This window comes from Neoarius graeffei, chromosome 19, assembly GCF_027579695.1.
Source record: "Neoarius graeffei isolate fNeoGra1 chromosome 19, fNeoGra1.pri, whole genome shotgun sequence".
Classification (NCBI taxonomy): domain Eukaryota; kingdom Metazoa; phylum Chordata; class Actinopteri; order Siluriformes; family Ariidae; genus Neoarius; species Neoarius graeffei.
The window spans coordinates 39,597,232-39,609,777 of record NC_083587.1 but is presented as its reverse complement, the minus strand read 5'-3'; the positions used below and the strand labels follow the sequence as shown (position 1 = coordinate 39,609,777).

The following is a 12,546-nucleotide window of genomic DNA, read 5'->3' as shown; positions in this document are numbered from 1 at the left end:
TATGCTGTAGAACAATAATGATGACATCAAAACTATGAAATAACATGTGGAACATATATGGAATTTTGTGGTAAACAAAAGTGTTAACCCCGCCCAGATGTTTCATATTTTAGATTCTTCAAAATAGCTAGCGTTTACCTTGATGGCACTTTGCACACTATTGGCATTATCTTAACCAGCTTCATGAGGTAGTCACCTGGAACGTTGTTCAGTTAACAGGTCTGCCTCATCGAAAGGTAATCGGTGCAATTTCTCGCCTTAATGCATTTGTGATCAAACAGTAAATAGTAAATAATAAAATGCGCTAAATAGCTCTATTCTACAACTGTAGTAATCCATATTATATTATGTCGAGAAATGACATCTCACACATGCACGCATGTACAGCGCCCTCCACTATTATTGGCACCCTTTAAGGTTAGTAGAAAGGGTTATGGGTTGTTTTACAATCAGGGTACAACATTTGTGTCACAGGGGTACAAAATTCAAACTGGTTCTTGTACCAGTTTTTAAGTGAAGGACAAGTTAAAGAACAGATTTCAGGTAATTTTTTGACGTGTGTATGGTAGTTTTGTGTAATCTGCTATAAGATAAAGAAAAGTAGCAAAAATGTTATCAAAGACTCCTTGTCAAAAAATAGCGGATAGAAATAAAATTCCAACAGTTAAGAAATTGTTAGTAGTCCATAACATTCACCTAATGTTATAGCATGTTCATGAACTATTTAGTTTTTTTTTTTCTTGTGTAGTCTGCAGACCTTGCACAGCCTTGTCCATTTGAGTGTCACCTATTTCTTTAAATTGACAATACAAAATTCATGTCCCTTGAATAAGTAGTAGTAGTAGGAGGAGGAACTATTTTTTATCTTAGCAAAGTAGTCCTTACCCATTTATATATCCATATTAAAAATGATTTATGCATGGGTCTCCTAAACATTTGTGACCTTATGTCAAAATAACTGTCCTCTCCGAGACATTTTGTCTCAGAGAGGACTTTTTTTTGACAAATCCGAATCCACTACTTCCATAGTGCTTTTAAATCTAAGGCTGTAAGCTTTGTGTTAGTTGTGTCTAATATTTATGTCCCAATATCTTGACCACATTTTAGGATGAAAATAATCATTTTAGATATGTTATTTTATATTGAAAAATTAGCTGTCTCGGAGAGGACATTTTTTTTGACACAATTACATACTAATTTGATCAAAATAGTCTGAAAACTTACTGGCATTCAACATTAAAACTTAACTATGTTTCCAATGATATGGAACCAAATATGTGTTTTATGGTATAAAGAATGATTGATTTAAGTGCATCCCTTTTGGAGCTACCTGTGGTCAAAAAAGCACTTTTTCTAAATGACACGAGTAATTTTGCTAAATATGACACATATTGCCATACATTCACCAAAAATAACGTTATCACCAAAAATAGAGCTATCACAGGGCTACAATAAACAACCAAGTTTATTTAGTCAAGCCTTTTGATATTGAAGATAATAAGTGTTAAATGTGATTTTTAGCTTGCGTACCCTGATTGTAAAACAACCCTTATAAAAAATCCACTTCTCGTAAAAGTAGCTTCCAAAATTGAAATTGAACTTTAAGTGTGAAAGATTAGGGTGTTTTTGTGCAACTGGCCCCAGTCCCTGACAATAATATTTAAGCATAATGATGTGTGTTTTAAATTAATGCTTTTCATCTCTGATGCAGTGCAGTGAATAAATACTCATCATGTGTTTTTTATTTTTAAATAATTCTGTTTTTATGTTTTGTGTGTGCATGTGTGTGAACAGGTGGATAGGGAGTATGTTGTACAGAAAGCCTTGCACTCCATTGACTTTCCTGTTCCTGAGCCTCTGCTTTACTGCTCAGACACAAATGTTATCGACACAGAGTTCTACATCATGGAGCATGTTCAGGTCAGGTTTCAGTCCTTGACTTGTTCTGTTTACACAGACTGATAAACAGAAAGAACAATATTATGTAATAAAAAGAAATAATAGCCAAGTAAAATAGGTAGCCTGGGAACCATATCTATAGGCATGTTATGTTATTTGGTTGAATGCCGTAATAAATTTGTCCTGTCAAAAATAAGTTTTTGATTCGATTCCAGTCTGGAGACACCATCCAGTGGATAGCTTTTATTGTTCTTATTTAACAGGCATAACTGATACGTCTGAGAGTTTCTGATAAAAATTAATCAGGTGTGTGAGAACTGAGAAAGCACAAATGCTGTTATCCCCAGGATTGAGATTGATCTTGTCTTATTTAGAACCGTTTCAGCATTTTGATGTATAATTGTTAAGATCTCACTGACGTGTGTGTGTGTGTGTGTGTGTGTGTGACAGGGCCGTATATTCCGAGACCCAAGGCTACCAGGCATCTGTGCAGCAGAACGCAGTGCTCTGTATGTAGCTGCAGTTGAGGTGTTAGCCAGACTTCACTCTGTTAACCTAACCACACTTGGCCTAGTAGGATATGGGAAAGGGGCGGGTTACACCAAGAGACAGGTAAGAGTCTGATGGTATATCTTTTATAAAATGGAGCTCAAACCTACACTAAAACAAACACAGTGTTGATTATCATGGATTAAAGTTTTCCGTCGCTACGACGGATTTCCGTCAACTGGGAGCGCTAAAGGTCAATAATGAGATTGATGCAGATCCGAGGAAGAAAAAAAAGGGGGGTAGGCCCATAGGTCTGACACCGATGTGATTTAGAACTTCACCAAGCTGCTGTGATTGCCCGTTGTTGAACCCTTTCTTGTGCTATGTTTGAGTATATGTAAAGGAATAAGTTGTTGCGCTAGATAGGCATAAATAAATAAATACAGCCTTCGCTACTGTCTAGTCCCGGGGAGGCTCGGCGTAGGCCACTGATGAAACTATTTGGCTGTCCTACTACTAGGCAACTAGGTTACTTGTCTACTACTAATACTAGGCCTTTTGTAGTCGTAGTAATAATGATATTTGCCTATTGAAAGGTGATCAGGTGAAAAAGTTGAAGCTGCAGCAAGACCTATGCTATTAAGCCTTTTGTGGGTTAAACAGGCTTCGGCAGACAACGTTCTGGAAAGGCTGTGTTTTTCTTTGGTTTGATTAGCCTACGATTTAATCTTTAAACATTATGGTTTCAGCAGTTCACTTAAACATTAGAGGCTGCAGAGTCGGGCTGCAAGATTTCCCGACACTTGTTTAAGATGCCAAACTTCATAGTAAGGAGAAAATAATTCCACAGTATTTAGTGCCTTGTCAGTCTCAAAAATTAATAGTGAAGGACCAACGCGAATTAAGTCCCAAAAAAACATCTCGTAGGCCTATATTTTACATTTTCAAAAAAGTCCGGAATTGGAAGTCGGTCAGTGGAGTGTAATGAAGTGTCTCATTCACTAAGCACAAAAGGTCGGAAAACAGTGGAGAAAACAGCTATTGCTTAAATAGGCGACTAATGTTTTACAGTAATTTAATGTATGTGACAAATTCATTGATTAAATAGATAAAGAAGCCAATACTCCGAAGCTCAAAATTCAGGAAAGTGGCGCCAGTGTCGCAAGTGCACAAGAACAGTTATTTGAAAGTTAACCTGATGAATTTGCGCGTGCGATTTCAGACCTGGCGACTTGTCCAGGGTGTACCCTGCCTTTCACCCGTAGTCAGCTGGGATAGGCTCCAGCTTGCCAGCGACCCTGTAGAACAGGATAAAGCGGCTAGAGATAATGAGATGAGACGGGCGATTTCATGAAGAACTGGGACAATTGGCATTCGGTGAAAGATTCACACCTATGACTCATTATATTCGCGCGCGCCCTCTTGCCCACTGTTGCTTCGTTTTCCCGATTTACACGCGTGTCTGAAGATGGAGTTTTCAGAAATCTCCACTCTGCCCAGAGTTTGCGAAAGTAGCTGTTTTCAGTGACTGAAACCTCTGTATAGGTGTGAATGAGAGGTGCAGCCGAATAAATAAATATGCGTCTTTTTTATCCGGCTACATGTAGGCTATCACTGCGCAAAGCCTCTAATGTTGAAATGGTAGTAATATTTGTTAAAATAATAGTAGGCTAATTTCCGCATTAATTGGTAAAATGGCACAAGGGATATGATGGGGGGGATGGCCGTTTTATAAGGGGGATGATTTGAGATTTTTATTTCAGAAGGGGGATGCCTCCCCCCACATCCCCCCCCTCAACTCGAGTACTGCATATAAGGCCACCGGATATAGGCCCTTCGATTTCCATCGCTAGAGCGCGTCAAATTACTTTCGGTTTTGCCAGCATGGACGCGCTTCTTTTAAATGAAGGCACAGATGTGTCGGGCATCGACAAAACGGTAAAGAATAAGTGGAGATGGGCTTGGCGAAATGAAATGGGCGATAATGGCAAGCCATTTAGTTCATGGTGCAAAAAGATGAAAATGGCAGGTGTGTGCTTTTGTGTAGTTTGCCAAAAAAAAAAGTCTATGGAAGCAATGGCAAAAAACTAGATGCCTTTGGCTTTACTGCGAAGAAGCAGAAAAAGTGAACTTTCACTTTACTTTTCTTGTTTCCTGGTTTTATGTCAACAGATTTTCTTATTTTTCTTTCTGTTCCACTCTTTTGAAAGCATGGTTCAAGTTCGACTGCACTTGCACTTTTCTCTTAACCACTGTTGTGCATTACTAAAGTATTGTTGAAATAAATTTGCACTTTGTGCTGAAAACTTGATGTTTCATCGTTTATAGCCAGTAATGACAATGGTAAAGTCTTGCCTTAGCTTTAGTCATTGTTAAAATTATGTAAATGTACTATAAGTAGGGGCCGAGGGGATAATGGACAACACGGCGTTTAAAATTTGACGCATCGCTGACGTGGTAGGGGCCAACGACATGGAGATTTTTTTTTTTTTCAGTCAGATGATTTTTTTTTTGCTTTAATCCATGGATTATGGTAGAGAGAGAGAGAGAGACAGGGGCATAGGTTTCAAGACTGAGGGCTATTAAGTGAGATAAAATTACTGGATGGACTAAACATTTGACTGTATGCATTCAGAAAACAATATTTTGATAGAATAAGTGTAATTATTCTATCTACATTCACTAGATATGAGCAATCATGTTTTGATTGGCTACTCTATTACTAGGCTATCAGCTCATATACTGTGAGTAGAGAAAAACAAAATGGCGGCGCGTGTTGCTGAATCAACCGAGGACGAAATAAAAACTCTAGTCGAAAACAAAACCCCAAAAATAAAAAAGCAACAAAATTATGGAATGAAAGTATTTGATGGTAAGAACGTATCCTTTTTTTTTTTTTTCTAAGAATTATCGCATTTTTCACAAATTGCTACTGTCATTTCGCCGGTTTGTTTACATTCTAAGCGGAAATGATTAGGTCGGACGTTTTATTTAAAGTTATTTATTGAATTTACAAAAAATAAAAATGCTTCGTTTCTCAAAATCCAGTGAATGTGGATAGAACAAAACAGTTATTCCACTCAGTCTCATCGTACATCGCCACGTGCCTTGTCAGTTATCAGCTCATGTACGACTCGATTTCGTGGAATAACTGTTAAATGTAGATTGTTGGGCAGATCCTTGATAAATTTTTTTTTTTTTTTTTTTTTTTTTTTAGGTGTCCACATGGACAAAGCAGTACAGAGCCTCAGCCAGCAAAAGCATTCCAGTTGTTGATGAGCTTTCTGATTGGCTGAGCAACAATTTGCCATCCACTGATGACCAAGTGACCCTTGTACATGGTGATTTTCGGATTGACAACCTGATATTCCATCCATCAGAGGTACTACTGAGTGATCAAACATGTTTGTATACACTCATCAGCTAATTTAATAGGAACGCCTGTATCCTTACTCATTCATGCAATTATCCAGTCAGCTAATCACCCGGCAGGAGCACAATAAAGAGTATCATGCAGATACAGGTTAGGAGCTTCAGTTAATGCTCATATTAAACATTAACACAAGGAAGGAAATGATCTTGGTGACTTGGACCTTGGCATGGTTGTTGTTGCCAAATGGGCTGGTTTGCATATTTCAGAAATTGCAGATCGCTTCAGATTTACACACACTACAGTCACTAGAGTTTACACAAAATTGTGCACAAACAAAAAACTTCCAGTAAGTGGTAGTTCTTAAAGCTTTGATGGCTGGAGAACATCAATATTTTGTTCACCAGGAAAGAGAAAAGACAAGGCTAATCCAGTGCTACTGCTAGGATTAAGCACTAAATAAATAAACTGAAACTAAAGACGCGCTGAACATCCGAAAGGCCACCAAAACTTCATTATATATTCTTCATGCATATTTACAAGAGAAAAACATACCAACGGACATTGGAAAAACTGGAAAAGAGACACGTCGGAGATGTAAAACTTCTGCTCTAGTGAGTGACTGCTGGGACAGTTTGTAAACAAACATGGCCGCGAGGTTTGTTTCGTTAAAAGCGGAAGATTTTGAGAGAATTTTGGCTGCCAGGTCGCTCCGTTGTGTGTAGTTGTTGATGTTAATTTTAAAAGTAACTCAGTAAATTACACAGGGAAAATAATAATATTTGGCTTGACTGCGCTAGCAGTGGCCTTTGCTAATGCTACACCAGCTGGAAGGTAACTGCGCTGGTGGACTAACAGCACTGAGTCACGGGTCAGCTAACGTTGGCCTTCGCTAACGCTGCGCTGGCTGGAAGGTAACCGAGCTGCCGCGCTAACAGCATGGAGTCATGTGTAAGCTAGCGTTAGCCTTCAAGAATGCTGATATGAAGAGTGTGTATGTATGTATAATAATAATAATAATAATAATAATATTGGCTGGATTTTTTTCATGGTCTATCAGATATATTCCATTCAGCTATGAATGGAATATATCTGATAGACCACTCAAAGCCAGCCAATATTATTTAAATATCATATTGCTTATTACTTTATTTAGTTTTGTTCAGGTTTTGATACCAAAGTGCTCACAAGTTAGTGGAGACAGCCACCATTTAGAAATTAAAGTACTGAATTCGAAAAAAGGAGGGGAAATGACACAGTTGAGACAAAATACCTGTTAAAAAGAAATCAGTTACTTCCTGTTGCACTGAATAACATGAGAGTTATAAAAGTACTGGCACCTCAGCTATATAGCTCACAAATCTGACACAGTATACTATTTTTGTAATACTGGGAGTGTTCATAAGGTTTACATAGCCTTTGATGATAACTGACATCAACCTACAGTGGTGCTTGAAAGTTTGTGAACCCTTTAGAATTTTCTATATTTCTGCATAAATATGACTGAAAACATCATCAGATTTTCACGCAAGTCCTAAAAGTAGATAAAGAGAACCCAGTTAAACAAATGAGACAAAAATATTATACTTGGTCATTTATTGATTGAGGAAAATGATCCAATATTATAAATCTGTGAGTGGCAAAAGTATGTGAACCTCTAGGATTAGCAGTTAATTTGAAGGTGAAATTAGAGTCAGGTGTTTTCAATCAATGGGATGACAATCAGGTGCGAGTGGGCACCCTGTTTTATTTAAAGAACAGGGATCTATCAAAGTCTCATCTTCACAACACATATTTGTGGAAGTGTATCATGGAACAAACAAAGGAGATTTCTGAGGACCTCAGAAAAAGCGTTGTTGATGCTCATCAGGCTGGAAAAGGTTACAAAACCATCTCTAAAGAGTTTGGACTCCACCAATCCACAGTCAGACAGATTGTGTACAAATGGAGGAAATTCAAGACCATTGTTACCCTCCCCAGGAGTGGTCGACCAACAAAGATCACTCCAAGAGCAAGGCGTGTAATAATCGGCAAGGTCACAAAGGACCCCAGGGTAACTTCTAAGTAACTGAAGGCCTCTCTCACATTGGCTAATGTTCATGAGTCCACCATCAGGAGAACACTGAACAACAATGGTGTGCATGACAGAGTTGCAAGGAGAAAGCCACTGCTCTCCAAAAAGAACATTGCTGCTCGTCTGCAGTTTGCTAAAGATCACGTGGACAAGCCAGAAGGCTATTGGAAAAATGTTTTGTTGACGGATAAGACCAAAATATAACTTTTTGGTTTACAACCCCGATTCCAAAAAAGTTGGGACAAAGTACAAATTGTAAATAAAAATGGAATGCAATAATTTACAAATCTCAAAAACTGATATTGTATTCACAATAGAACATAGACAACATATCAAATGTCAAAAGTGAGACATTTTTAAATTTCATGCCAAATATTGGCTTATTTGAAATTTCATGACAGCAACACATCTCAAAGTTGGGACAGGGGCAATAAGAGGCTGGAAAAGTTAAAGGTACAAAAAAGGAACAGCTGGAGGACCAAATTGCAACTCGTTAGGTCAGTTGGCAATAGGTCTAACATGACTGGGTATAAAAAGAGGATCTTGGAATGGCAGCGGCTCTCAGAAGTAAAGATGGGAAGAGGATCACCAATCCCCCTAATTCTGCGCCACCAAATAGTGGAGCAATATCAGAAAGGAGTTCGACAGTGTAAAATTGCAAAGAGTTTGAACATATCATTTACAGTGCATAATATCATCAAAAGATTCAGAGAATCTGGAAGAATCTCTGTGCGTAAGGGTCAAGGCCGGAAAACCGTACTGGGTGCCCGTGATCTTCGGGCCCTTAGACGGCACTGCATCACATACAGGCATGCTTCTGTATTGGAAATCACAAAATGGGCTCAGGAATATTTCCAGAGAACATTATCTGTGAACACAATTCACCATGCCATCCGCCGTTCCCAGCTAAAACTCTATAGTTCAAAGAAGAAGCCGTATCCAAACATGATCCAGAAGCGCAGACGTCTTCTCTGGGCCAAGGCTCATTTAAAATGGACTGTGGCAAAGTGGAAAACTGTTCTGTGGTCAGACGAATCAAAATTTGAAGTTCTTTATGGAAATCAGGGACACCGTGTCATTCGGACTAAAGAGGAGAAGGACGACCCAAGTTGTTATCAGCGCTCAGTTCAGAAGCCTGTATCTCTGATGGTATGGGGTTGCATTAGTGCGTGTGGCATGGGCAGCTTACACATCTGGAAAGACACCATCAATGCTGAAAGGTATATCCAGGTTCTAGAGCAACATGTGCTCCCATCCAGACGACGTCTCTTTCAGGGAAGACCTTGCATTTTCCAACATGACAATGCCAAACCACATACTGCATCGATTACAGCATCATGGCTGCGTAGAAGAAGGGTCCGGGTACTGAACTGGCCAGTCTGCAGTCCAGATCTTTCACCCATAGAAAATATCTGGTGCATCATAAAACGGAAGATATGACAAAAAAGACCTAAGACAGTTGAGCAACTAGAATCCTACATTAGACAAGAATGGGTTAACATTCCTATCCCTAAACTTGAGCAACTTGTCTCCTCAGTCCCCAGACGTTTACAGACTGTTGTAAAGAGAAAAGGGGATGTCTCACAGTGGTGAACATGGCCTTGTCCCAACTTTTTTGAAATGTGTTATGAAATTTAAAATCACCTAATTTTTCTCTTTTAAATGATACATTTCCTCAGTTTAAACATTTGATGTCTCATCTATGTTCTATTCTGAACAAAATATGGAATTTTGAAACTTCCACATCATTGCATTCTGTTTTTATTTACAATTTGTACTTTGTCCCAACTTTTTTGGAATCGGGGTTGTAAATGAGAAGCGTTATGTTTGGAGAAAGGAAAACACTGCATTCCAGCATAAGAACCTTGTCCCATCCGTGAAACATGGTGGCAGTAGTATCATGGTTTGGGCCTGTTTTGCTGCATCTGGGCCAGGACGGCTTGCCATCATTGATGGAACAATGAATTCTGAATTATACCACCGAATTCTAAAGGAATATGCCAGGACATCTGTCCACGAACTGAATCTCAAGAGAAGGTGGGTCATGCAGCAAGACAACGACCCTAAGCACACAAGTCGTTCTACCAAAGAATGGTTAAAGAAGAATAAAGTTGATGTTTTGGAATGGCTAAGTCAAAGTCCTGACCTTAATCCAATGGAAATGTTGTGGAAGGACCTGAAGCGAACAGTTCATGTGAGGAAACCCACCAACATATAGACATGAAAGATTCAAGATTATATATTCTTTAAAAAAAAAAAAAAGACATCGCGACACAGAGTTTCTATTCTGAAAATGTTTGTGTTTGATAGTTATTTGTAGGTTGTTTTTAGTATCATGTGCGTGTCTGTTTTTTATGTTTCCAGGCCCGAGTGCTAGCCGTATTGGATTGGGAGTTATCCACAACTGGGCAACCACTTACAGACCTGACTTACTTCGTCATGCCCCATTACTGCCCCTCACATCTTAATCTCATCACTGTTCTTGGTGGAGTTACAGGGATAGAGGGTGGGACTTTTCTTCTTTTCTATCTGCATTTTCTGTCTATCATAGTGTTTTGTGAGACTTTTTCATAACAGACATGATGCATGCTGTTAGTTCATAATTATCAGTTTTGAGGAAGCTACTTTGCAGTTGTCAAGCTCCAAGCTATACATAAGTTACAGTAGTTACAGTATAGGTTTCAAAGAATGAGTAGCTCACTACTTTGTCAAACTGGGAAAAAAACAAACAAATCAACCATGACATTAATTTTATTATGCAGTTAAGTTATGGTTTAAAAAAAAGTGTGCATTGTACAGGGTACACGATAATAAAGAGACTTTGCTTTTCTATTTGTAAACCACTCTTGCCTTACTTAGACCGTGAGTTGGCCTAGTGATTAGCGTGTCCACCTCTCGACCAGGAGATTGAGTTCTACTCATGGTTGGGTCATACCAAAGACCATCATGGTGCCATATGGTACCTACTACTGTCTGGCAAGGCATGCTGCAATACAGATGTGAGTGAGGAGTCAAACTCTCGCAGTTACCAGAGGACTAGCCCCCACTGTAACCCCAGCTTTATAGACGAGAGACTGAGGGTTATCGAAACGGAGATCGGCGCCGCATCCATACGCCTTAGAGTTCGTTAGTACTGGGACAGGAGATTGCCTGGGAAGACCAGATTCTGACGAGAGAGGGACTTTGACTTACCTTACTTAGCTGTAAAATAACAATCAGAAACAACAACCAGATACAGTGTGGACTCTTTCCACTACTCTTGGTACTATTCTTTATTAAAAAAAAAAAAAAAAGATTTAGCTAATTAATGTGACTAGGTATACAGTAATGCAAATAGTATTGAGTTTAACATCCATATCTGGGTGATTTCTTTCATATGAATAATAATACTTGAGACAAATGCTTGTTTAATCACATTTTTCCTGCCAGTCCTGGGAATCGAACCCTTTGGACGCAAGGCCACTTCTCTAACCTTCAGGCCATGGCTGCCCCCAAAGTTGAAGCTGCAATGGGCACAGGCTCACCAAAACTGGACAGTTGAAGACTGGTAACTGGTAGCCTGGTCTGATGAATCTTGACTCCTGCTGGAACCAAAATCTTGAATCCATGGAGCTAAGCTGCCTTTGGTCTACAAGTCCATGCTTGTGGAGGTGGTGTAATGATGTAGAGAGTGTTTTCTTGACACACTTTGGGCCCATTAAAACCAGTCAATCATCACTTGAAATTACTGTAACTGTCCATGTGCATCCCTTCTTGGCCACAATTTACCCATTTTTCTAATGACTACTTGTAGAATGATAATGCACTATGTCACAAAGCAAAGGTTGTCTCAGGCTGGTTTCATGAACATGACCGTGAGTTCACTGTTCTTCAGTGGCCTTCCCAGTGACCGGATCTGAGTCCAATAGAAACCTTTAGGATGTAGGAGAACAGGAGATTTTCTCTTTTTGGCATGTCAGTACAGTGATGTGGCCACTCTGATTTCTAGGGACAATTATAGTAGTGGTTTTCTGTTGCCTTCTACTGGATTATTATAGACGTTTTCTCCTCTCAACCATTCACACACACATTCACACCTATGGACAATTTAGAGTAGCCACTTAACCTAAACACGTCTTTGGATTGTGGGGGAAACTGGAGCACCTGGAGGAAACCCACGCAGATGTGAGGATAACCATAGACATGGGGATAACATACAAACTCCACACAGAAGGGCCCCCATCGGCCATTGGGCTGGAACCCAGAACCTTCTTGCTGTGAGGCAACAATACTAACCACTGTGCTGCCCAAACGGGAAATTTATAGCATGAAAAAGCACGTGACCTGTTTTAAACAGGAATATTTTGAACATCTTGTAGAAACCATGCCACAAAGAATTGAGGCTGTTTTGAGAGCAAAGAGAGGCCCTACAAGTATTAGTATAGCGTTCTTTGTAAAGTGCCAGGTGAGTTACAGGTCAAAAAAATTCAACCTAGGTAAATTTTTTTTTTTTTTTTTAAAGTTGGGTTAAAATTTCCAACCTAGGTCAAATTCTGGATTATCTAAGATTCTTAAAAGGGGCTTTTCATCACTTCTTTTGTCTCTTTCTTCCATCTACACCTACCTAATATTTCCTCTTGTCTGTCTACGTAATTAGCATTTTTTTAAACATATCTTTTTTTCATACTTAACTGGGATTTGAACTCTGAACCTTCTGATTCATAATCCAACACTT

At 39.1% G+C, this 12,546-nt stretch overlaps 1 protein-coding gene across 3 annotated transcripts in view; it reads left to right on the top strand.

Annotated features, from left to right (window-relative positions):
• acad11 (acyl-CoA dehydrogenase family, member 11) overlaps window positions 1-12,546 on the top strand; it is a 90,943-nt gene that overhangs the window by 9,278 nt on the left and 69,119 nt on the right. For all 3 annotated transcript variants that reach the window (XR_009650726.1, XM_060900061.1, XM_060900060.1), the window contains 4 exons: window positions 1,795-1,920; window positions 2,350-2,511; window positions 5,606-5,770; window positions 10,197-10,338. Coding sequence is in view for 2 of the 3 variants with exons in the window: in XM_060900061.1 (XP_060756044.1) it covers window positions 1,795-1,920; window positions 2,350-2,511; window positions 5,606-5,770; window positions 10,197-10,338 (595 nt within the window). In the remaining variant the exon portion in view is untranslated. The remainder of the gene's footprint in view (window positions 1-1,794; window positions 1,921-2,349; window positions 2,512-5,605; window positions 5,771-10,196; window positions 10,339-12,546) is intronic.